Below are 24,985 nucleotides of genomic sequence, written 5' to 3' on the forward strand. Positions count from 1 at the left end.
CCACACACAAAAAAGGTAATTATGTGAGGGGATGGAAGTGTTAATTAACCTTATGGTGGTAATCATTTCGAAATATAGACATGTATCGAATCACCACGTTGTACATCTTAAACTCACATGTTACACGTCAACAATATCTCAATAAAGCTGGGGAAAAAATAAAGTGACCTGAACAATTTATCTCCAGAACTATATTGGATGACTGTAATCTAACTCATCCGACTCGGAAACCGGCAGGACCACTTCTCACAAGCGTCCCAGCGGCCTCCATCCTCCGGTCCTGCCCCCCCCAGCAGACGCCCCGTCTCACTTCTCCTCCAGAGCGGACGCCCAGGGGAGCAGTGTCCGCCCTCGTCCGACACCTGGCATCTCGTGCATGTCAGGCCCGCGTCCGCTCTCCAACCCCACATCTGCGTGCGGGACCCCACAACGACTTGCAGGGCCGACGACCCTTCCCTGCCCGCACTGGCCAACCCCGGGGTTACCCCGGGCTCTGGGGGAGCCACGCGGCGCCCCACCTCGGCGGGCTGGACTTGAACCCTGGCCGAGCTTCAGGGTCACCTGAGGTTTTAAAACCAGTTACGGGCGCCACTCAGACCCTCCGGCTCGGAATCGGGGTGGGGTCCCCGACACCAGCCTGACGGCGCCGGTCGACAATGCCGGAAGCCGCCCCACGCGCTGCAGGTTTAACCTCCGCGGGCCGGCCCGGCGGCCACCAAGTCCCCGCGCGGGAGTCAGGCCTGAACTGCGCGCGGGAGCGCAGCGCCCTCAGCCCCAGAGACGCGCGCCCTCCACCGGGCGGGTCCCAGAGACGCGCCTGTCTCCCGCGCCCGGGAAACTGTTCCCGCGAGACCGCCCCTCCCGGTCCCGCCCCCTGCCCCGCCAGCGAGGGCCTGCAGTCGCGGCTCGACGCCTCCTCACGGGTGCCCCGCCCCACAGGCAGACGCCATCCGGCTCGCCCCTTCCACCAGCCAATCATTTTCGCCCTCCAGTCGTCACCGAGTTCCTTCATCTTCCCGCGGCATTTCAGACCCGCTACCCCTCCGCCACCCGCGGTTTAAGGGGCCTGCGTCCTTCCAGACTGCGCACGCGCATCCGCGTCCCGGGGCGGGGGGGGGGGAGAGAGGGTGGTACGCAGGCGCAGTTGCGTAATCTCCCTGAGCGGTCGCTGAGCACGTGGGTTGGGCTGTCCCACGCCGCAGTGGAGGGTGTCGTACCTTGGTTTTGGCGGCGTCCATCGTGGGCAGCGGACTAATAAGGGTCATGGCGCCGGCGGAAATCCTGAACGGGAAGGTGGTCTCCGCGTAAGCACCTGTCGTTTGTTAGGACCTGTTGGGCTGCAGGCGAGGGCTCTGAGCGGGATGTGCAGGTCCCCATGGACCCATTTTTTGCGGGAGGGAGATTTATAGCGCAAGAGTCAGGCCAGCCGGGTGGGGAGGGAGGACGTTGTTTTGAGCCCTTCACACTTCAAGGCCGGTTCCCTGCAGCCGAAGAAAGGAGCCCAGGGCATAGCCTGGGTTTGCAGATGGGCTGCCTAATGGCTGTGGCCGCTGGCTCCTGTGCTGCTGGGACAGGTACCCTTACTCGGCCAGACTATGCTCCCGAAAGTGCAGCTGCTGACAACTTTCTGCCAGAAGAGAGAGTAGTTTGTTCTACCTGCAGCACCACAGTCAGAACTCAGAAATCCAGTTTACCCCCTTCCCCTATAATTTGGAGGCTTGGAAACTGAGATTAGTGAGGAGACAAGACCTGGCAAGGTTACAAGGCTGATTAGTGCCAGAGGGTCTTCTTCCAGCTCATAGCTTTTCCCACCTCACTACAGTCATTATTTGCTAAGCGGAACCTAATAAACTTTTCTTTTCCCTTCAGTTTCATGCTCCTCTAACAGCCATGTCCGCGTCCTGGCCCTGGAGTTACTTTCCGGTTTGGCTCTTGAGTCCTGACAGTGTTCCGTATTCCATTTGACCTCTGCGTTTTCTAGCCCTACAGGAAATCTGAACGCTTAACCAGTGGATGTGATTGCCAAACTTACCCCGGGGAAGTAATGCCCCACTGCTTTTTGTCTAGGAGGTGACTAGTGGGGAAAGATGAGAGTAGAAGAGGGAAGGATATTTTTTGTGTGATGCTGGAGGTTGCTCTTGGGACCTTGGACCTCACCAGTTATTTAGTAATTGCTGCAGCTGGCAACAGTAACTGTCCTGTGAACCCCTAATTTTGTGAGTAGAGGTTTTTGAGTGAATTATAGAGTCCTTGGTGGTGAAACCCACCTTGGGGCAAAATGATTGTTTCCTGGAAGGTAGAGATGGTGGACAAAGAAGTGAGATGTAAATTAGATTGTGATGAATCTTTCACCTTGCTGAGAAGGAACCCCGGACTTTTAGACTGGAAGTCACAACACTTACATCTGAGTGCTTTTCAACTGTGGTTTAGTAAACTGTATTGTTTCTGTTTAACCTTTGTTTTTTGTTTTCTTGTATGTATTCAAACCTACTCCCTCTACCAGTGGCTTTGGCTTGGTAAAATCTTCCTTTTAGAAAGACTGGTTGTGAACAAATTATTTAGGTTTGCATCTTGGCCGGCTGCTGAGAATAGGTGCTTACTGGATATGTTTTGGTTGAGTGGAGAGCAAGTTAAATATGTCTGTAAGCTCCATAAGTATACAGCTCAGTGAATTTTCGCAACTGAACTTGCCTGAGTAACTAGCATCCAGATCAAGAAAGGACATTGGCACACCAGAAGCCCCCATCTCACCTCCATCCACTTAGCACCTCCCACAAAAGTGATCACTATCTGGACTTCCAACCCTGTAGATTAGTGTCGCCTGCTCTTGAACTTTATGTAAATGAGGTCCTGCAGTATAAAGTGTTCTGTGTCGGGATTCTTGCAGTCAGCATCGTGTTCCTGAGATTATTCCATGTTGCATGTGGTTGTAGTTCATTTACTCTCATAAGTGTATTGTATTCTGCTATATGAATATTCCACTATTTATATATCCATGGACATTTCAGTTTCTAGTTTTTGGGGATTCTGAATAGTGCTGCTACGAGCATTCTTTTAGATGTCTTTTGCTGGAATATTTGCACATTTCTGCTTAAAGGTTTAGAACCACTTATCTAAAGCCTTAAATCTAAATCCAATTCTCATTGTTGAAGAGGAGTATGGCAGTGAGTTAGCCACAAGTATTGAAAACATTTTCTGGAAAAGACTGTTCTGGGTATTGGATGGGTCCTTCTCCTTTATCTCCTCAGAGCTAACATGGCTAACCTTTTACAGTGCCCCATGGTGAGCAATGAGTTCCTACGAGCACAATCATAAAGGAACAGTAAGACTGAGGTGTTATTGTACTTACAGAAGATTTTTCTTTAATGTGCTTATAAAATGACTCTTTCAGAGACTCCACAGCTTGGCACCTTGACCTTCAGGGAGAATTTGACTCCAGGAGCTGGTAGTACTTGCAGTTCCTCAGAGAAGAGCAGCTCTGGAAAGGGGGACAGCCTGCCTGGCTTGTGGGGTAGTGCAGTCCCCCAGCTCCTTGTGCTGAGACTGCAGCAGGCTGCTGACCTTCGGCCATGGCCCTGGGGGAATCCTGAACAAGAAAGTGGTTCTTAGAGCTTGAGCAGGTTGGGCTGTAGGTGATGGCTCTGGGGAGGGTGTCCCCACCTTTCCTCTGTTGCTAGGCCAAGGGCACTCTTGAGAGGAAAGGTAAGAGAACTTCCTATGTTGCAGCCAGGGATCCTGGAGTCTGGGGAAAGGATCCCTCACTCCTCAAGTTTGCAGGTCAGCTTCCTTGATTACCACCAACTGTTGGGTCTCTCTGGAGATGAATTTGCAAGCCTTCAAATGTCCTGGGTGGTTTCTTCCCTGAAGGGGTGTTTGAATTGTAAAATCTCTTCCTTGGGGGAAGAAAGGGTAGGGCAGGTAATGAGTTCACAGTCAGAATTTTTCCAAAATCTAGTCCACTCCCTACATCCTTCCTGCAGGCGAGGAAATAGTTGAGGCAAGAAAAGTAATATGACTTGGCCAAAGTTCACTAGGCCCGTTAATGGCAGAGGCTCAGCTGGCACCACGATCTTCACCTAGAGCATGGTGTTTTCCACTCTGTCAGGCGCTTACTACTTTGCTAAAAGGAATTTCATAAACGAATCTTTTTTCTCCCTCTCATGCCGTGCTTCCCACTCTGCCTTTGTCTATCTTTAGTATTCTACCTTTATACGTTCCTGGTAGCCAGGACTGGGCCAAGTTCATCATTCCAGATTCCTTCTCTGCCTGTGCTACCCTGTGGGAAATCTGGGTCTTATTGCCAAATTATCTCCCTTTGAAAGGAACACCCCCATTTCTCCCTTAAGGGGTGTTCCAAGGTTGCAGCCTGAATTTGGTTGGGGTTGATCTGAGGGTTAGAGAACAACTGTGTATCTTCTTTGATATTTATTCACTTATTCAACCAATATCTATGTACCTCCTATATGCCAGGTACTTTTCAGGGTCACGAGACTATAACCGTGAACTAAACAGCCCAAATCCCTACCCTGGTGGGGTTTGCCTCCTGATGCGTAGAGAGAGATGATGAAATAGGTAAAACAGAATGTGAGGTGGTGAGAAGTGCCAAAGAGAGAACCAGAACAGGGAGGAAGGGCAGAGATTGCAATTTTGAATATGGGCGTTAAGCCCATACTGATTGTAAAAGTGACTTATGGGCAAAGGTTTGAAGGAGGTGGGGCCGTGAGCCTGCCAATGTTATGGGGAGAAGGCTCCTGACCAGAAACACAGCCTGTGCCATGGACCTTTGACCTTGCCAGTTACTAAATGACTGCCTTGGGGTCAACAGTGGTGGCCCCAGAGAGGCTGACTGTGGGTGGAGGAGCTGAGTGAAGTGCACTGGCACTGGTGGTGAGAGCCCACCCTGGCTTATGGGAGGGGTCCTCAAAGAGATTGTACAACCGCGTGGAAATTAGACAGTGGGGGATAAACCACTCTCATTTGGTTTCTAGACTAGAAACCACAGTTCTTACATATGTGCTTTTCAAAGCGGGGCCCCCTAAATTTTGTACAATTTATGTGACCTTCCCTCCTCGTTTGCTATACTTGAGCCGCTCCCTCCATTGGTGGCATTTTTCTTGATCAAGTGTTTTTTCTAGAAAGACTGGTTGTGAAGAAACAGACAGTGCGCCACTCCGGCCACTGAGCGAAGGTGCTCCCAGCTTTTATGGGTTGCCCAGAGCAGTTGGATATATTTGTAGGCTCCCTGTGGGTGGTGTCCCAAGAGCCAGACAGTGCTGCTCCCTCCTCTGTGATCACTGGGTAACTTGTTTACCTCTTTGTACCTTAGTTTCCTCATCTGTATGTTGGGGTAGTAATGGCACCTAATTCACAATGTTGTTAAAATTAAATGAGTCATTACTTGTAAAGCATTTAGAGTAGTCCCTGGCATATAGTAAGTTTTAAAAATTGGTGCTCAGAAGGTACCTGTTGAATAAACAAGTCGTGTTTGTGTTTATCCAAACTATATCTTTGGTAGCTGGCTTATAATCTTAAGCCTTGAAATTAGAATTTATCCTACTGATCAAAGATGAAAATGGAACCATGGCTATACTTTTAGCTACAGGGCTAGAAGAATTATTTCTGTAAAAAGAATTTGCTCACCACAGTGAAGTTGATAAGCTTTTTGTTTTTGTCCTGTGAATAAAATACCTCTAGGCACTTTTGTGCTTTGAAAGATTTGTCTGTAGGGGTCGGCCTAGTGGCGCAGCGGTTAAGTTCGCATGTTCTGCTTCTCGGTGGCCCAGGGTTCCCTAGTCCGGATCCCGGGTGTGGACATGGCACCACTTGGCAAAAGCCATGCTGTGGCAGGTGTCCCACGTATAAAAAGTAGAGGAAGATGGGCATGGATGTTAGCTCAGGGCCAGTCGTCCTCAGCAAAAAGAGGAGGATTGGCAGTAGTTAGCTCAGGGCTAATCTTCCTCAAAAAAAAAAAGAAAGAAAGATTTGCCTGTAATGAGCTCCAAAGTGCCGTACATGGAACCTTGAATGTCAAAGCTGGCTCGACTGGGAGGCTGGGCAGGAGAGCAAGTGGGAATTCCCGAGAGTTCCCTCTGCTGGGTCTTAAATAGACCACTCAGCAGGCAGCCGGGAGTGTGGGAGCTGGACTGTGGCAGGGTCTGGAGCTAGCAGCCAACTACTCTGGCCATGGCACCAGCGAAAATCCTGACTGGGGCTGTGGTCTGAGAATAGTGTCTCTCCTTGTCTGTCAAGAGGGTTGGGATCAGGCAGTTTGGGATTGGGACAGTGGGGCTTTGAGTAGGGCTGTGTGGTCCCCTATCCCCATATGCAGAAGAATCCTCTGGAAGAAGGGATATCAGCCTGGCCCAGCATGGAGGCAGGTCCCTGGAGGTGACAGAAAAAAAAGGCTGTCCACTCCTCCACTTGGCTCTGGGAGAGGCCGGTTAGGGTAGAGGTTAAGGCCTTGTGTGGCCCTGGGCAGAGAACTTCCTCTTCTGTATAGTACATTGGGGATGGATGATAGTGTTTACCTCCTGAGGTTGCCGAGAAGGTGAAAAGAGTGTGTAAGGCTCTCAGAACAAGCCTGTGTGCTACTGTGGTTACGACTGTGTCCTCTGAAATCCCATCCATAGTGCAGAAAGGCCCTAGCAGCCTTGTACTGTGCAGTTTGCTCCCCTTGATAATTTCCCGTAAGGTGATGCCTGGCACCAGGTGAATCTTTGACCTTGAAGGAGTAGGTAGCTAACGTGCCTGAGCAAGCGTTCCTCAGCCACGCAGGCCACCCTGCCCTCTATTTTATGGTTTATGAAACTTTAGCCAGATGTGACTGACTTGACCAAGAATTACAAGGCTACTGGCAGAGACTGTATTTTCCTCCCTTACCAAGGGCTTGTCACTTGCTTGCTAAAGGAACTGCAAACTGCTATCCATTGGATTTGGCTCTCCCTGTTAGGATCTCCTATGAACCAGTTAATCTTCTGGGGAGGTACCCAAACTGAGTCTCTTCAGAAAGTCATTTTCTTTCTTTTTTTTTTTAAAGAGTGGCACCTGAGCTAACAACTGTTGCCAATCTTCTTCTTCTTCTTTTTTTTATTCTTCTCTCCAAAACCCTCCCAGTACCTAGTTGTAGATTCTAGTTGTAGGTTCCTCTGGTTGTGGCATGTGGGACGCCACCTCAGCATGGCCTGATGAGTGGTGCCATGTCCACACCAAGGATCCGAACCAGTGAAACCCCGGGCCGCTGAAGCGGAGCGTGTGAACTCAACCACTCAGCCACCGGGCCAGCCCCCAGAAAGTCATTTTCAAGGTTACGGTCCAGTTTTGACTGGGTGGAGACAAGTCACACCTTGCTTTGTTAGCTAAGTGTTTTTTTTCCCTTGATGAAAAGTTCTTCCCCTGAAACCTGGGTAGGTGAAATGCGGCTTTGTGTGCTGGTGCTTGATGAATATCAGGAAATAAGGATTATTTCCGTAAAAGATTTTGCCAGAGCCTGTCAGGAATTTATTTTCAGTGACTTGTGTGACTTAACATGATAAAGGATCTTCCGTTTGATTTTGGTGCCTCAGTTCTAGTCCCTGCTCATTTAGCAAGCAGATTTTTAGATCTAAGCCCTTTCTACCTGAGACTTTCCTTTAGTCTTCTCTAAAAGCAGAAAGGCCCGGGCTTTGTGAGGCTTTGCTCAGATAGGAGCTCTCGGCCTGCTCTTCCTTTCCCAGTCTTCCACATGCCCCTCGGATGATGGTCCAGAGGCCTGCTTGGGACTCGGGGCCAGAATCAGCTCTGACGGCAGATCAGAGAGTCCTGATGTAGTGAGACCAACTTTGGGTGTCGGGTGCTCGCTTACAGATCCTCAGACTTGGGGCCACTCTGTCATGTCTCATATAACTTTTGCTACTGGCTGAAGGTTGCAGAATGGTGACTTGGAGGCCAAACGTAGTTAATATATTTTGTTGGGCTTACAGTTATTTTTAAAGATTGGATTACTTCCCAACACATATATATGTGTAATTACACATAAAAATCCACATGCCTGACTTCTTGAAAGGAAGTGGAAAGCTTAGCAGGACTGTGCTCTCTGTTCGTAATGTCACTGATTCTGATTCGTTGGATCTGAGTGGAGGCTGCTCCCACCCCTATGTGAGGGGGGAGGGGGTGGGACCACATGGTTCAGGAATCCTGCCACATCTGTTTGTTGCACCTGGACTCTGACATCCTTTTCGCTATGACTTTTCTCAAATGCACTTTTAATCCACCTTTAAAATCCTGCTTTTTATAAAGCCTTTCTCAACCAATTCAACCTAGTTTTCCAGATCCGTTTTTTCCCTCTAGATCAGCGGTTCTCAAGTGGGGCAGTTTTGCCCTTCCTCCACCCCAGGCTCTTTTGGACATGGCTTTGGAGACATTTTTGGATGTCAGATGGGGTGTGGCTGTGTGCCGCTGGCATCTAGAAGTTGAAGCCAGGGCTGCTGCCTGCATCCTCCAGAGCACAGGACGGCCCCACAGCCATGGGTTCTTGGCCCAAATGTCAGTGGTGTTGAGATTGATAAATCCCGATCTAGAAACGTAAAATAAACAGTTTTTGTATCATCGTGTATATGGATTAATGATGGCCTTTACACTCACTGGGAGTTAGAGGGTTCGTTAGAATTTTCCACCATTTAGCTATTGTCGTGTCATAAATGTCAGGCAATTTACCTTTCCCTTCCTAGGTCTTGGAGAGAGTTTGAGAGAATTGGATGTAACAATTTTACATTATGAATTTTCATTGGAGCATAAAATAGATTCACATTAAGCTTTCAAATATATATTTGAGGTACCTGTCAAGTTTAGTAAAGATTTCATTAAATTATAATAATTCTTATTTTAAATATTTTATTCTTAAACATAATAAAGGCAAATACTGATATTAGTTGATTGTTCTATATACTGATATAATGTCGTTTTTGCTAGTATCAGTGAAAATGATCATTTTCAACAAGAAGGTAATTTAGTCTTTTAATTTGACTTAACAAACTAGGAATTTGAAATGTATCTATTTCTTGGAACACTAGGTGGCCTCACAATCACAATAGTTTTTACAAGGAACTGCATGTTAAGTTTTACGAAAAATTTGAAGTTTTGTTTTTTCTTTTTGGTGAGGAAGATTTGCCCTGAGCTAACATCTGTTGCCAGTCTTCCCCTTTTTTTTTTTTTTGGCTTGAGGAAGATAAGTCCTGAGCTGACATCTGTGCCAGTCTTCCTCTATTTTGTATGTGGGTGGCTGCCATAGCATGGCTGATGAGTGGAGTAGGTCCACGCCTGGGATCCAAACCGCTGAACCTGGGCTGCTGAAGTGGAGCATGCAGAACTTCAACCACTTGGCCATGGGGCCAGCCCCTTGAAGTATTTTTAAGCAGTATAAAAGTCTTATTGAACAAATGAACAAAATGAAAATAAAACAAATGAAATAAAATATTTGTATTGTATTGCATTGTTCAAATCTTACAACAAATAGTCTACTCCTTGGGGGGCAAAAAAAGAGAAATTTATGTCCTTGTTTAGAAATGCACTACATGTTGAAGACAGATGTTCTTGCTTCTTCTCTGATCAGTTACTCAAAGCATATTCTGTGGATCTTTTGAGAATTACTCTAAGCTTGTGCTACATTTCAGTGTGTTGATTCAGATAGCTTTATTTTCATCATGTAGATTTCTTAGCCATGTAGCTAAACATCCTTTACTACCTCTTTTTCCTACCTATAGCTTCTGCTGAAATGTCCTTTTTAGGTTGTATTGTGGCAAAGCTTTTATCTCTGTCATAAAATGCCCAGAATTTGAAAATGAGCCATCATGTTAAACAGAATGAGTTGGAATTTGTAATGGCCTTTTCCAGGAATAATTGTACAAAACTTTGGGCAAAAGAGATCTGGGTGGCTGTGTAGGGGTACAAGGCTCTGACTAGGACTCGCCAGGGCTAGTACGATTCTGTGGGGATGTGCACCTTTGACTTCTGTTGACTAGACTCCTTTACAACTGTATGTGGGAGAGGTTAACTTAGAGAAAACTAACAGTAATGCAAGTGACTCTTGTCCTACAGGTTCAAACAGATTTAGATGGGTTGAGACGTAAATAATTTCCACCTTGATTTTTGACCCGTATAAAGGGAAGATAACCTCAAACGTTGCATTTTATTGGGCAATAGCAGTTTCTCAACCTTGTGCACTGTTCACATTTGGGCTGGATGATTCTTTATTGTGAGGGGCTGTCCTATGCATTGTAGCATATTTAGTTGCATTGCTGGCCTCTACCCACTAGATGCCAGTAGCAAGTTAGTTAAAACTATATCTGCGTCTGTTCATATCTAATTGGCTCTGTTGATTTTACTAGTATCTATCCATCAGGACCAGAGAGACTTTGATGATTTACTGCTAGCTTGTCTTACTGTATTCACTGGCACACTAGTAGTGATTTCTCCCAGTGAGATGGAGATAGGTCTTCCCTCAGGTTTTAGAGAATGTTGATGCAGCACGGTGAGACTGGCATATGTAGATCTACTACTCAGGGGTCAGGGGTGCTTCTCGAGGTGCCTATATAGTTGCCCTGGAATCTTTACCACATTGGTATAACTCATGAGCATGGTTAGAAATGTGAGGCATCTGCAACTCAAGGAAGTTTCTGTTGATTTAGATGGTTTCAGTGATTCAGAAGGTGTTCTATTACAGCATTTCAACTTTCTGGAAATACTGAGCTATAAAAATTAAAGGGCTTCCCACCATTTAATTCATCACAGCTTCACGGCCCTAAAATAAAGACAGAGAGGGGGTGTTGACTTTTTTCTCCATTTTCTTCCACAGTTTAACTTCAGGCATACCTGACACTTGGCTTTAGTTATTCCACTTTTGATTTTAGGGTTGTTCAGGTAGTGGCCAACTCAGGAAACTAAGGCAGGGAGAAATTTTTAAGAGACTTATGGAGACCTCATTACAACCGTCTTGATTTTTTTTCTTACCAGAGCAGAAAACTTTCCACCTGTTGTGTTGGTGTTCTGGGCTTTCCAGTTCTTGCTGATTGTGGTTCATGTGCATTTTAAAATGTTTAAAATTGCTGTTTTGGTCATGCCTCATAAAGAGGCCTAAATGCTAGCTTTTAAACAAATCTTTCTAGTTAGACAATATCCCTGCTAATGCAACTTCAAAAACAATTCTGCTTCTTAGGAAAGTTTAATGGAGTTAGTGGAACTGATCTCAAGCTATAATCTTTTTTTAGAAAAAAATTGCAAACTTAGACCCATTTAAATTGTAGCATAGAAAATACAGAACATTTTGTTCTTTGCTCTTAACCGACTGGGCTGAAACATTTTCCACCTCCTTTTCGCACTGGGTTCCCGTTGCTTGCTACCTGCTGGGTATAAGTATTATTTTTATTTGTCCCTAGGCTCTGTTCATCAAGACTCAGATGCACACTTATTCTAGAATTCTTATAGGATTTGGTAAATAAATTCAATGTGTCAGTTGAAATCCGCTCTGTGCCTTAAAATATTTGTAGTTGTCAGTCTTTTCAGCTCCATTTCACAACGCCAAAACCCTCAAAGTCATCTGTAGCCCTGACATTTTCTCTGTGTTTCATGTTAATGTATCTAGAATCCAACCACTTCTTGCCAGCCGACCACTGATACTGTAATCCAAGCCACCATCTCCCTGGCCTGGTGGATTTTTGCAATTGTAATAACTTCTTGCTGGTGCTCCTGATTCTCACCTTTCCCCCTTCAATCTCTTCCCAATTCAGCAGCTAGAATAATCCTTTAAAAATGTTAAGTCCCATCATGTCAGCCCTGTTGGCTTCCCATCACATTCAGAGTAAAAGACAGTCCACCTGATCTGGTGACTTCTTCTCCTTGGACCTCAGGGCCTTTGTACTTGTTCCTTCTGCTCCTTGGCCCTCAGGAGGCCACATGACTGCTGGGAACCTGTGTCTTCATCTGTGAATGGAAATAAGAAAGGTTCTCCTCCCTTGCTTACCTCACAAGGTTATTGAGAGCCTCAGATGTGTTCATCTGTTTTCCCTGTTGGTTTTGTCATTGTCTTATATTGTGCTAGGAATGGTTGTTTTGTGTTTCTTTGTTCCCCATAAGATTTGTTTGGGTCTTGGAAGAGTTAAGGAGAACCAGTAAAAATCTTTGCCTAGCCCTTTGTGTTAATATAATGGTTGGAAGGAAGGGAGGGGAAAGGCAGAGCAGAGTCTGGAAACTTGGTCCCTGGGAGGTGCCTTGTGGGGCTACCCAGGAGCCACGTCTGATTGTCCTGCAGGGGAAGCAGCTGAGGCTGTAATTGCTGGGGGGCAGGGGGAGGTCTGAGCAGCAGCCTAGTGAAAACTTGGCAGCTCCACTGTTGCCTAATTCTCTTGCCTCAGAGCAGAACTGTGGCCTCTGTTCAGGTCAAATTACAGTAAAAGAAAACTCAACAGTCTGTTCTTCTTTTGAACTATATTACTGTGTAGAATATTGATTTGGAAAAACAAGGTCACTAGCTAGAAATAAAATCTTGAAGTCTTAGGCATGACTTCTTGTATGATTCAACATTCTTGCCGTTTACTAGGCTAATCCAAATAATCTATTTCTTGTGACTCCTGTGCCTGTTTGTCAGTTACTTATAAAGTGTGGAGAATTGGAGCTGGGAGTAACCAAATTAGAATGAGAGAAGAGATGCTTGCTAATGTCCATGTATATTTGTATGTCAAGTGTGGTTAAGATGAAGAAAGGCAAATGACAAAACTGGCCTTTCAAGAGAGAGAGATCCTGTTGAAGTTCATGACTGTATCATAACTGGGCGAAGTTGGACTATCTTGAATATTTATTTATGGATGTGGTTTTATGTACTTGATGCCCTGTTGTATCACTGAGAAGTTATCTATTGGTAAATTAGTTTATCTTTGTTTCACAAGAGGCTATTCTTTTAACCTTTTGTTGAATTCTTGTGTAAGGAAAATTCTTTTGTGAATTAGAATATAATTTATAAATTTATATTGAATTTGGAGTGGGATTTGTTGATTATCATCCAGCCTTATGTGGATACCCTGTGATCATCTTACTAGGGTAGGTTGAGCAGAAGGTGTAAGCTCGAGTTCTTTTTCTGCAAAACTTTTTTGTAGAGCACCTGGACAGTGGAAATGCTGAAAAGATGAGGATTAGCAGCCTTCCAGAAGTGTTGGTCCAAGGTTTTTGTTCACTGTAGGATTTCGAATGCCATCAACTAATCTTTTTTTTAAAAGATTGGCACCTGAGCTAACATCTGATGCCAGTCTTCTTTTTTTTTTCTTTTTCTCCCCAAAGCCTCCCAGTACATAGTTGTGTATTCTAGTTGTAGGTCCTTCTGGCTGTGCTATGTGGGACACCACCTCAGCATGGCCTGATGAGCAGTGCCATGCCCATGCCCGAGATCCGAACTGGTGAAACCCTGGGCCACCAAAGCAGAGCATGTGAACTTAACCACTTGGCCACGGGGCTGGCCTCTCAACTGATATGTTTTAAACTAACTGTCCTCATAGCCCATGGCCCAGCCAGTGTCAGTAGGAGTTAGAAAAGATTCAAGTCTACTTGAGGCCTGGAAAATTGATGAGAAGTTTATGGTACATATTATACCAGATGATGTCTTTTCAGTGAAGGTGTTTTTAATTTAAAAGAGAAATACATCTAATAATCCACATCACTTATTTGTGCTTGAAACATTGTGTTAACTCCAACCTTCCCTTTTTCTCTAGGCAAATTAAGCAGAGACTGAAGAACCAGGTCACTCAGATGAAGGAACAAGTACCAGGTTTCACACCGTGCCTGGCAATTTTACAGGTATTGTGATAGTGGATTTCCGCTCATATCTTCCTTTCTCAATCTCTCAATAGCACTTAAGACAACACACACTTCAGACCCCTCCCTCCTCCTTTTTGCTTCTGTGAAACCTCATACCTTTTCAGTTTCTCTTTGCAGGCTCCACCTCTTCAGCTCAACTTCTAGCTGTTGGTGTATCCTGGCCGTCTGCTGTCCTCTGTGGGGAGGGACCCTTTCTTTCCCTAGTCCACTGTGTCTTGGACTTTGGTTTCAAGACCCCTTTACACTCTTAAGAATCTAAGACCTTAAGGAGCTTTTATTTATATGGATTTATCCATTGATAATTACTGTGTTAGAAATTAAAACTAACAAGTTTAAAAATATTTATACATTTAAAAATGCCAGTAGTAAGCTCATTATATATTAGCATAAATAACATTTTAATGAAAAAATAACTTTTAGAAAACAAAAGTTAGTGAGAAGAGGGGCATTATTTTATGTTTTTGTAAAACCCTTTATTGTCTGGCTTAATAGAAGACAGATGGATTCTCATCCACTTCTGCATCCAATCTCTTGCTATATGCTAGTTTGATTCAATATGTAGAGAAAATCTGGCCGCATACACACATACAGTTGTAAAAGGGAAAAACTTTAAAAATAATCTTCCCAGATAATTGTGGACATTTTTCTTTGATACTATGCCAGGACTCAATAAGTAGAGTTTTTAAAGGTTAGTTGCAATGTGGAATCTGAAACTGTATCAGTGAACTTTCAAGCTTTGTTACGTCGAAATCCACTTTTTTTCTTTTTGCTTGAGGAAGTTTAGCCCTGAGCTAACATCTGTGCCAGTCTTCCTCCACTTTGTATGTGGGTTGCTGCCACAGCATGGCTGATGAGTGGTTTAGGTCTGTGCCTGGGATTGGAATCTGTGAACCTGGGCCATGGAAGCAGAGCATGCTGAGCTTAACCACTATGCCATGGGGCTGGCCCCTAAATCTACTGTTTTATGTTGCTGTTTGAATCGATATTTACCCATGTGTGGTTTTCTTACGTCGCTTATTCCTCATTTGGAAAATAACGGTTCACTGAATTATGCAGATCTTCCAAATGTTAACACATTCCATTATGCAATATAAAAAAAATCACAATCGTTAGTATTGCCTACAAACTCATCAGAAAAGTCTTTAAATCTTGAGAAGTTGTCAAGCTCACAAGAGTGGTTAAGAAAATCTAATATTCTCTTGAAACCTTGAATTTTATCACTGGCAACAAATACTATTAGTTATTTTCCTTGAAGTAGCAAGCTCACTTTGTCCAATTTTGAGAAAATGTTTGCCAGTACTAAAGCCTGAATAATCATTATTTGTCAGTTCTTTCAAGTAAAGATGGTATTCCATTAAAAGTGCAGCCAGTTCAGCTTGCAAGGCAACAGCACAAGTGCTTTCCCTGGTGACATGCCTTCGGCACACGGCAGAAGTGCTTTCGGAAGGCTTCCCAGTTCCTTACACAGATGTTAAAAAGACCTGTCCTCAAGGGTCGAGGTTAATGAAATTACTAATTTTTACCGCTTCATCAAGAGCACTTCTAAGTAAAGTTGGCATCTGTTTTACTGAGGGTGTGTGGCAGTGAAGGGTGTCCTCATGACTAGTATAGTTCGGTGCCATTGTCTTGATTTGTGCTAAGTCTTACCCACCATTAGTTTTGCAGCCTCCATACAGATATCAAGACAGTGAAGAGGCAAACGACATCCTGGTATTATTAGAAAAGTAGCTTGGCATTCACAGATCTTCTGAAAGGGGAGTGTGTGACCCACGCTTTGAGAAGCATTGCCCTAGGCAATTTCTTCTGGCCCCACGAATCAGCTGGAGGTCAGCAACTTCTAAACCTGAATCTCTTCTGAGTTCCACATTCTTTGTTTCTAGGACACCATTCATTTCCCTTCCTTCTCTAATCTCCTCTGCTTGTTCCTTTTCTTGACACCTAAACTGTTTGAATGCCTCAGGTCTCAGGCCTCAAGCCCTCTTCCACCTTATTCTTTCCCTGAGTGAGCTCACACAGTCCCATAACTGGAGGAGGTATTCTCCCTCCTCCTTTAGGCCTCTGTCCAGGGTTTCTTCTCTGAGCTCCAGATTCATCCAGTAGGAAGCCTTCAATAAATTGGTAGGAGGCATTCAATAAATAATTGTCATGTGGACAGATGTACAGATGAATGTTTGAAGTGTTGATTTGGATGACAAGCAACTGATAGCTTTCATTAGAAATTCCCTTCAGAAACACCTGCTTCCTCACCTCGCTTTTCTCTCTGTATATATGTCTCCACATGCATCATTTAATCCTTTGCTAACTTTCTGTCCTGGTGCGGGCTTGCTGAGCCAAGGAGTTGAAAGAAAGCTTTCTGGGACTCTCAAGGTCTGGTAGTAGTGCTCCTTTATTCAGAGAATAGCATGGAGTAGCGTGGGGAAAGGACCCATGGGCAGTAAAGAGCTGCTAACATGGATTGAGGGTAGGGCTAAATTTATAAGGCATAGGTATGTGAGTTATTTGTTTACAAGACAAAGGAAAGATTATGTAAAAAAGTCATTAAAATGGTATCAGTGCAGGTGGGGTCTGGTTATCAGGTGGTCCTATAACTTTGGATATGAATCAGGTCGGATCAGGTCAGGTCATCCTGTATTTCCTGGAGGATGATACAGATTGGCATGTAGGCCAGGACCCCTAGGCCTTCTCTCCCTGGGGCAGCCTTGATCCTCATCATGTCCCATGTTCCTCAAGGATTGCAGAATGAATAGTACTTAAATGTTTTCCCCCACTGCTGTTCATTATCTAAGAGGCCTTAGCTGAGAAGAAAAGCACAGAAGGCCTGTTGTTCTGCCTGGTGTGTTCTCTGCTGTGGTGGGTTTTCCTTTTTTTGCAAATTACTAAGAATCAAAGGTATATGTTGTGGGTGTACACTTGGTACATTTGAGGGACCACTTATTTCTTGGCTTATTTTTGTGAATTGTTTGTTGTAGAAAAAGTAAATGTCATAGGCAAGAAATCTGTTTCTGTAAATCTTTCCTTAGCAATATTGGGATCTTTTTCTTCGTATTTTTAAGATTGACTTCCAAACTTGTATTCTAAATTTATTGATTGCAAATTGTATTCTAAATTTATTGATTGCAAATGTCTTTGTTATATAAACACTGTACTGCGGCTTGTCTTCTATGTTCTTGCCAAAAAAACAGTGGTAGAATATTTTAATCTTACACTTTAGCACGAGAGTCAACATCTTTCTGTGATGCAAGGCTTACATATTATGTTGTAATCACATTTCTGCTACCTCCGACCTCTTGTTTTTTCCTTCCTGGTGACTGGCAGCACCATCTTCCCACATACTCAAGCCAGGAACCTGAGATCATCTCTTCAGGATCTCTCTCCCTCACTCTCCACGTCCCTTTAGGGACTATCGTGCTATTGATTCTGCCTCTCATAAGCTCCTGGGATCTGTTCCCTCCTTTTTTTGTTTTTTTTTTTTGAGGAAGATTATCCCTGAGCTAACTGCTGCCAATCCTCCTCTTTTTGCTGAGGAAGACTGGCCCTGAGCTAACATCCATGCCCATCTTCCTCTACTTTATATGTGGGATGCCTACCACAGCATGGCTTGCCAAGCGGTGCCATGTCTGCACCCAGGATCCAAACTGGGTGAACCCTGGGCTGCCAAAGTGGAACATGTGCACTTAACTGCTGCATCACCAGACCAGCCCCATCTTCCCTCCTTTTGATTTCGATTTCGACTGCTCCCACCCCCTGGTGCCATCACAGTCTTCTGTGCACAGACTTTAGGCTTCTGATCTGGACACTTCCAGTCTATCCTTTTAACTGCAATTGCAGCCCTTGTCAAAATGCAAATTGGATCACAATCAATCCAGCTGTACACCCACTCTACATCCTTTACAGAAGGAATAGCAGTACTGCTTATGTAGAGTGTCTAATATAGTTCAAATGATTTGTATATATTTCTAGTTGTTCTAATTTTTATTCTGCCCCTACAAGGTGGTGGTTGCCTCCTTCTACTCACAATAACTGATGCTCAGAGATCTTGGGTAGTCTCCCCAAAGCTACAATCACAAAGGGACTGAGTCTGGGATATGAACCAGGTCTGTCTATCTCCCAAACCCATTTGCTTTTCCCTTCTGTTTTTCTAATTCCTTAGCATTGCATTTAAGGATATTCACGATATGGCCCAGGTATATCTACCTAAAAGTTGGAATTTTTTTAAAACAGTGGACTGGTAACTTTCAAAATAACAATATTTAAAGGAAATTAAGACTTGACTTTTCATTATGAGAGATATACATTAGGCTGTATTTCCATTGCCTTAGTACATAAAATACTTTGTTAATAATATAATAACTAATACTTGCTTTTTACCAGGAACTATTGAAAGCACTTTACATAGAGTAACTCATTCAGTCCTCACAAAAGAGATGGACAAAACAATAAAATTAATAAACTCAACTGGCCTGAATATCTACAAAAGCCTCTTGAAGCAGGAAAAAAAATTAATGAGTAGACCAACATCCAAGATATTTTACGGTGTAAGACAGGGATCGGTAAACTGTGGCCCCTATCCAAATGCTGCCCAAGATGTAAAGGGTTAAAAAAGAGACTATGTGACATAGTATGTGGTCTAAGAAACCTAAAATATATACTGTCTGGCTCCTTACAGAAACAGTTTGCAGATGCCTCATGTGAAAAAAAAAAAATTATCCCTAACTTGTTCTGGGATAGGATCCTTTTTGGATGGTCTAATTCACCTCCTTCAAGAAAGAAATTAGCATTTTTGATAAAATGCTTAAGTGATTTTCTTGATAAACTGTAGTGGGATTAAGATTTGTTCTGGGAAGCCAGTCGTCCACCCACCCGTCTGACTGTCAGTCAAGAGTCTGCTGTTCTTAACTGAACATTCTTTTTGCCTCCAGGCTATCGATGATTGTGTAACCATTTTCCCTGTAAAATGCCTAGACTGAGAGTGAGTCTTTCAATTGGCTCCTAAGAGGTCTTTTCCTTTGCGTTAGGATTACAGTAAAACTTTGAAGTATGCTCGTAACCATGACTATTAAGCTTTCATTGTAAAACTGGTGGCAGTGTTGGAGTTTTAGAAAAATTCCTTCAGAAACACTCAGATGAAAACAGTTCCCTATAACGGAACAAAGAAAGACTTAGACTTCTCTGACTCTAGATGCTGAAGACAACATCTCTGAACGAAAATATCGTGTCTCCATGTGCAGCTGAGTCCTTCATATGCAAAGATAGCGGAAAATATTTTCCGATACACATAGACTCAGAAAAATGCCCACATAGCTTTCCTGGAAAAGTGACTGGCAGTTGCATTTCAGCTACCTGAGAGACGAATGAAGATAAACCCGTAGAACAGAGAAGCTGTAGTTTAAAACGGACTGGCGGTGAGTGATAAGATCATTTAATCTCAGTCTAAACAACTAATTGCAGGTATAAATATTAACGAAAATGTAAGAAACAATATTCTTGTATTTAGAACCACTTCCTTTCCTACGTCGATCTAAAAATCCCAGAGTGTGTTAAATCTGGTAACTGAATCAATGAGAGTTGGATGATGGGGCAAAGAACATATATAGAAAATAACCAAAGAAGGAGCGTGAGAGGCACTAAAATTCTAGGGAGGCCCCTACAGGAAGCAACTAATGCACTCAGGTGCAAATAACCCACAGAAAAATCAAATTCCCCTCAAAGGACTCATCTGGCTGTCTTGAAATTCAAATTAACACTAGCAAAACTGAGAACTCTGTAAAGGACTGCTGAAGCTAAGAGTAAGGCCGAGTTCAGTTCCGGGAGCCTGAGGGGAGCTTCCAGTAACAGCATCAACGTGACAAGGACTGGAAATATTCTGTTAAGGCCAGCTTCTTTCTCTGCGGTTGTCCTGTTAAAAGGAGCCACGCATCAGTTATCTTTAGTATCAAGGGACTTTACCATTTTTCCCTCTGCAGATTTAGGAGAAATCAAGTTTATTGTGGCATATCACCCTGAGAGACTATTTCAACCATGAAAAGGACAAATGTCAACCACTGGAACATGGAAAAATATTAGTAAAATAAAATTTTACAGAGAAATGGTTACAATGAAAAACTGTAAATATGTTTGTGGTTAAAGAATCGGCGACCTGGTGTGGTGGTTCAAAGGATTTGGCTTCTGCACCACACTTTCCTCTCTGTCTTGAGGCCAGCGGACTGCCCTTTGCCTCGCACAGGTGTCTGTTCTGTGTAGGCTGGAATTAGGTCCACCCTAGCCGTGTGGCTGGGTGTGAGAGCTTTCCATGCCCCTGGCGGTTGCGTAGAGGGTGTAGAATGTGTCCTCTGTGTGTTCCTGGCCTCTTAGAGCTGTGGTGTTTTTCTTGCCTGATGACAGTTCCTCAGTGCTCCGTGCCCTGTTGTTCTGGTGTGTCAGCTCCATGACAAGCCGAAATTCCACATGGTTCAGGCAGGCCTGTAGCACCCTGGCTTAGTTTTCAAGGCAGATGCAGAAGTCCCCTCATTTTTCTTTCCTTTCCTTCCTGTGGGCCTTGTTTGAGGAGGGCTCGGGACTACTACCTGTGCTCACATCTCTATCCTGCCCTTGTGTTCTCCTGATTCTCCTGTTAAAGTGCTCTGCAACAAGAGTCTCATGAGTAAACATTCCTTTTATCAAAACTAAAATTCTAGAAGCTTTTCTGTATGCTTTGCCTTTTGCTAACCATCTGATTTGCATGTATTTATTATTCTAGGTTGGCAACAGAGATGATTCTAATCTTTATATAAACGTGAAGCTGAAGGCTGCTGAAGAGGTAAAGCCCCGCACAGGGGTGCCCTCACCCCACCCCCAGTCCTGTCAGTTACCCCTTGCACTTGGTGCCTCCCCATAAAAACTTTTATTGCCCACCGCAGACTTCAGTTTATCTATTTTGCAAGTCAGATATGGCTGACTTGAATCTGCAGCCTCTATTTTGCCCTTGAATGTTTTCTAATCAGTGATCTGCTTGCTTCCCAAAGAGCAGGAATTGCTAAAGTGCAGTGGTGACAATGAACAAGTCAATGATGAGGGGGTCAAAATGGGAGACTAATTCCTCAGAACATAGGAGGGTGAAATGATGACTAACACCACCTGGTTTTAGTCATATCAGTAAAAGAAATGAGTCCATGTCTCAAGTTCTCTTGCCATACACCTGTTTTAAATGTTCATTTTTGCAGATTGGGATCAAAGCCACTCACATTAAGTTACCGAGAACGGCCACAGAATCTGAGGTGAGCTGTTGTGAACTGATTGTTAAGAGGGCAGCTGAAGTGCTTTCCTCTGGTTTCTGGTTTTGTGCAACTTTAGGGCCTGATAGACTCAGCTTATGAAAGACCTGCAGGTAGTTGTTTCTTCACAGACTCTGCCTCCCGACAATCTTGGAAAAATACCCAAAGAGTAAATGGTGCAGTCCTAGGGTATGAATGTGTGGTACTCAGAGTGTGACTGCAGCATCATTTGCTTCCAGATCACCTGCGATGTTCATTACACACTGATCGTTGGCTGTAGTTATCTGCATTTTAAGAACAAAATGTGTGTTCCGTTTATACGATGTTCAACAATAAGCAGAACAAATCATTGCTCACTAAAGTTAGAACTGTGGTTGCCTGTAGGTAGGGGGATTAACAAGAACTTTCTGAGGTCATGGGAATGTTATATATCTGCACTGTCTGATAGGGGACTCTAGCCCCTTGTGGCCATTTAATTAAAATGAAATAAATAAAAAAATTTGTACTAGCCACATTTCAAGTATTCAGTGGCCACTATTGTATGTAAGCTACAAATTAGAGAACATTCCTGTCATCAGAGAAATCTTGATTTGGTTGATGGTAGCGTGGAGAGTACTGTTGCAGTAATAAGTCATTAAAGTTCTGAGCTCTTTTATTTGATGGGTTTCTTACCACACACCTGAAGATTACTTCCTGTGTTAAAGTAGAGTTGCCCTCAGGATTCAAGGGGAAGTACTTCTGAGAGGAACGCAGTTAAACTCTTGGGGGGAAATGGGACAACCTGACTTGTTTTTTTTTTTCTTTTGGATAATGAGAGCTCAGGGCCAACATCTTTTGCCAATCTTCCTCTTTTTGCTTGAGGAAGATTGTTGCTGAGCCAACATCTGTGTCAATCTTCCTCTATTTTATGTGGGATGCGACCACAGCATGGCTTGATGAGTGATGCTAGGTCTGCACCCAGGATCAGAACCTGTGAATGCCAGGCTGCTGAAGCAAAGCCTGCAAGCTTAGCCACCATGCCACTGGGCTGGCCCCAACCTGACTTTTGACTGGGAAAGTGTTTCTCCACCATTTTGATTTCCATATGGTATACAAATTATGTGCTGTATTACTTTCAGGTGTTGAAGTATGTTACATCTTTGAATGAAGACTCCACTGTCCATGGGTTCATAGTGCAGCTGCCTTTAGATTCAGAGAATCCCATTAACACTGAAGCAGTGGTCAATGCTATTGCACCCGAAAAGGACGTGGATGGGTGAGTGGCTTGGCCTTCTATATGGCATTGCATGATTCCAATTACAGTTACGTATTTCTGTTTGGGAAATACACCATATTTGTTTCTGAAGAGTATGATGCTTAATTACCTTTATGTCCTCCTTTATCACTTTCATTGTTGTAGATTGACTAGCATCAATGCTGGAAAACTTGCTAGAGGTGACTTGAATGACTGTTTCATCCCTTGTACACCTAAAGGATGCTTGGAACTCATCAAAGAGACAGGTAAAAACAAACAAGCAAAAATAAAGCACATTTCTTGGAGCCATGTGGAAGACTAGAGGAGGTCCACTGTGGGCCCTAAGTAAAGGGACCTGATTGGCACAGGGACCTGTATGTTAGGGGCTTTAACTAAATTCACAATTTTTGCAACAACCCTATGAAGTAGGGACTGTTACTGTTCAACAGCTGAGAAAAGAGGCTCAGAGAAATTGAGTAACTTGTCCAAGAGGTAGCAGAACCAAGATTTGAACTCAGGCTTATTTGGGTTCAAAGCAAGTTATTTTTTGTGAAAAAGTAACTTATACAGTAATAAGAATTCAGAGAGTTTGTAAGGGTAAAAGTGCAGAGCACCCACCCCCAAAATGGGCACTGAGTCTCCATAGTGGTTCTAAGACTAGAGGATAGCTGGAAGCAGATCTCTTGAACAGTTGGCTGTATTACCCTGTTAGCTAGTCAGCAGCTTGGGATTTTAATTTCATTATGAATACTTTTTGTTTTTGAGGAAGATTAGCTATGAGCTAACATCTGCCACCAATCCTCCTGTTTTTGCTGAGGAAGACTGGCCCTTAACTAACATCCGTGCCCATCTTCCTCCACTTTATATATGGGACACCTGCCACAGCATGGCTTGATAAGTGGTGCATAGGTCCGCGCCCGGGATCTGAATGGGCCAACCCTGGGCCACCAAAGCAGAGGGTGCGAACTTAACTGCTATGTCACTGGGCCGGCTCCTTGTTATGAATACTTTTAACACAGGTTATTTTTTATATTATATTTTAAGGTCATGATAGGTTATAACATTCTGAAATTTCACTTGTACGTTATTATTTGCCAGTAACTATGTAAATGCACCCCTTCACCCTTTTTGCCCACCCCCAAACCCCTTCCCCCTAGTAACCGCTAAACTATTGTCTTCGTCCTTGTGTTTGTTTATCTTCTACATATGAGTGAAATCATATACTCTTTCTCTGTCTGGCTTATTTTGCTTAACATAATACCCTCAAAGTCCATCCATGTTGTTGCAAATGGGGCGATTTTGTCTTTTTTTTTTTTAATGGCTGAGTAGTATTCCATTGTTTATATATGCCACATCTTCTTTATCCGATCATTGCTTGATGGGCACTTGGGTTGCTTCTACGTCTTGTCAATTGTGAATAATGCTGCAATGAACAAAGGGGTGCATTGTGATTTGTGGATTTCAAATTCTTTGGATAAATACCCAGTTGGGGGATGGCTGGGTCATATGTTATTTCTATTTTTAAGTTTTTGAGGAATCTCCATACTGTTTTCCATAGTGGCTGCACCAGTTTGCATTCCCACCAGCATTGTATGAGGCTTTCCTTTTCTCCACATCCTCTCCAACACTTGTTTTTTGTCTTGGTGATATGGCCATTCCAATGGGTGTTAGGTGATATCTAAATGTAGTTTTGATTTGCATTTCCCTGATGATTAGTGATGTTGAACATCTTTTCTGTGCCTATTGGCCATCTGTACATCTTCTTTGGAAAAATGTCTCTTCATGTCCTCTGCCCATTTTTTGATTGAGTTGTTTGTTTTGTTTTTTGTTGTTCAATTGTGTGAGTTCTTTATATATTATGGAGATTAACCACTTCTTGGATATATGATTTGCAAATATTTTCTCCCAGTTGGTGGGTTGTCTTTTTGTTTTGTTCCTGATTTCCTTTGCCTTGCAGAAGCTCTTTAGTCTGATGAAGTCCCGCTTGTTTATTTTCTCTTTTGTTTCCTTTGTCCGAGTAGACATGGTATTTGAAAAGATCCTTTTAAGACTGATGTCAAAGAGTGTACTGCCTATATTTTTTTCTAGAAGTTTTCTAGTTACAGGTCTTATCTTCAAGTCTTTGATCTATTTTGAGTTAATTTTTGTGTATGGTGAAAGATAACGGTCTACTTTCATTCTTTTGCATGTGTCTGTCCAGTTTTCCTAACATCATTTATTGAAGAGACTTTCCTTTCTCCAATGTATGTTCTTAGCTCCTTTGTTGAAGATTAGCTGTTGGTAGATGTGTGGTTTTATTTCTAGGCTTTCAATTCTGTTCCATTGATCTGTGTGCCTGTTTTTGTACCGGTACCATGCTGTTTTGATTACTATAGCTTTGTAGTATCTTTTCAAGTCAGGGATTGTGATGCCTCCAGCTTTGTTCTTTTTTCTCAGGATTGCTTTAGTTATTTGAAGTCTTTTGTTGCCACATATGAATTTTAGAATTCTTTGTTCCATTTCGGTGAAGAATGTCACTGGAATTCTGATTGACATTGCATTGAATCTGATTGCTTTAGGTTGTATGGACGTTTTAACTATGTTTATTCTTCCTCTCCATGTGCATGGAATATCTACCCTTCCATTTCTTTATGGCATCATCTATTTCTTTCAGTAATGTCTTATA

At 43.4% G+C, this 24,985-nt stretch overlaps 1 protein-coding gene across 1 annotated transcript in view; it reads left to right on the top strand.

Annotated features, from left to right (window-relative positions):
• The first annotated feature begins 1,158 nt into the window (after positions 1-1,158).
• The window catches only part of LOC124230744 (C-1-tetrahydrofolate synthase, cytoplasmic), a 62,111-nt gene continuing 38,284 nt past the window's right edge, over positions 1,159-24,985 (top strand). The window contains exons 1-6 of the mRNA XM_046647073.1: positions 1,159-1,304; positions 13,731-13,815; positions 20,573-20,632; positions 21,036-21,089; positions 22,205-22,341; positions 22,486-22,586. Of these exons, the coding sequence (XP_046503029.1) occupies positions 1,264-1,304; positions 13,731-13,815; positions 20,573-20,632; positions 21,036-21,089; positions 22,205-22,341; positions 22,486-22,586 (478 nt within the window). The 5' untranslated portion in view covers positions 1,159-1,263. The remainder of the gene's footprint in view (positions 1,305-13,730; positions 13,816-20,572; positions 20,633-21,035; positions 21,090-22,204; positions 22,342-22,485; positions 22,587-24,985) is intronic.

Source organism: Equus quagga, chromosome 20 (assembly GCF_021613505.1).
Source record: "Equus quagga isolate Etosha38 chromosome 20, UCLA_HA_Equagga_1.0, whole genome shotgun sequence".
NCBI lineage: Eukaryota > Metazoa > Chordata > Mammalia > Perissodactyla > Equidae > Equus > Equus quagga.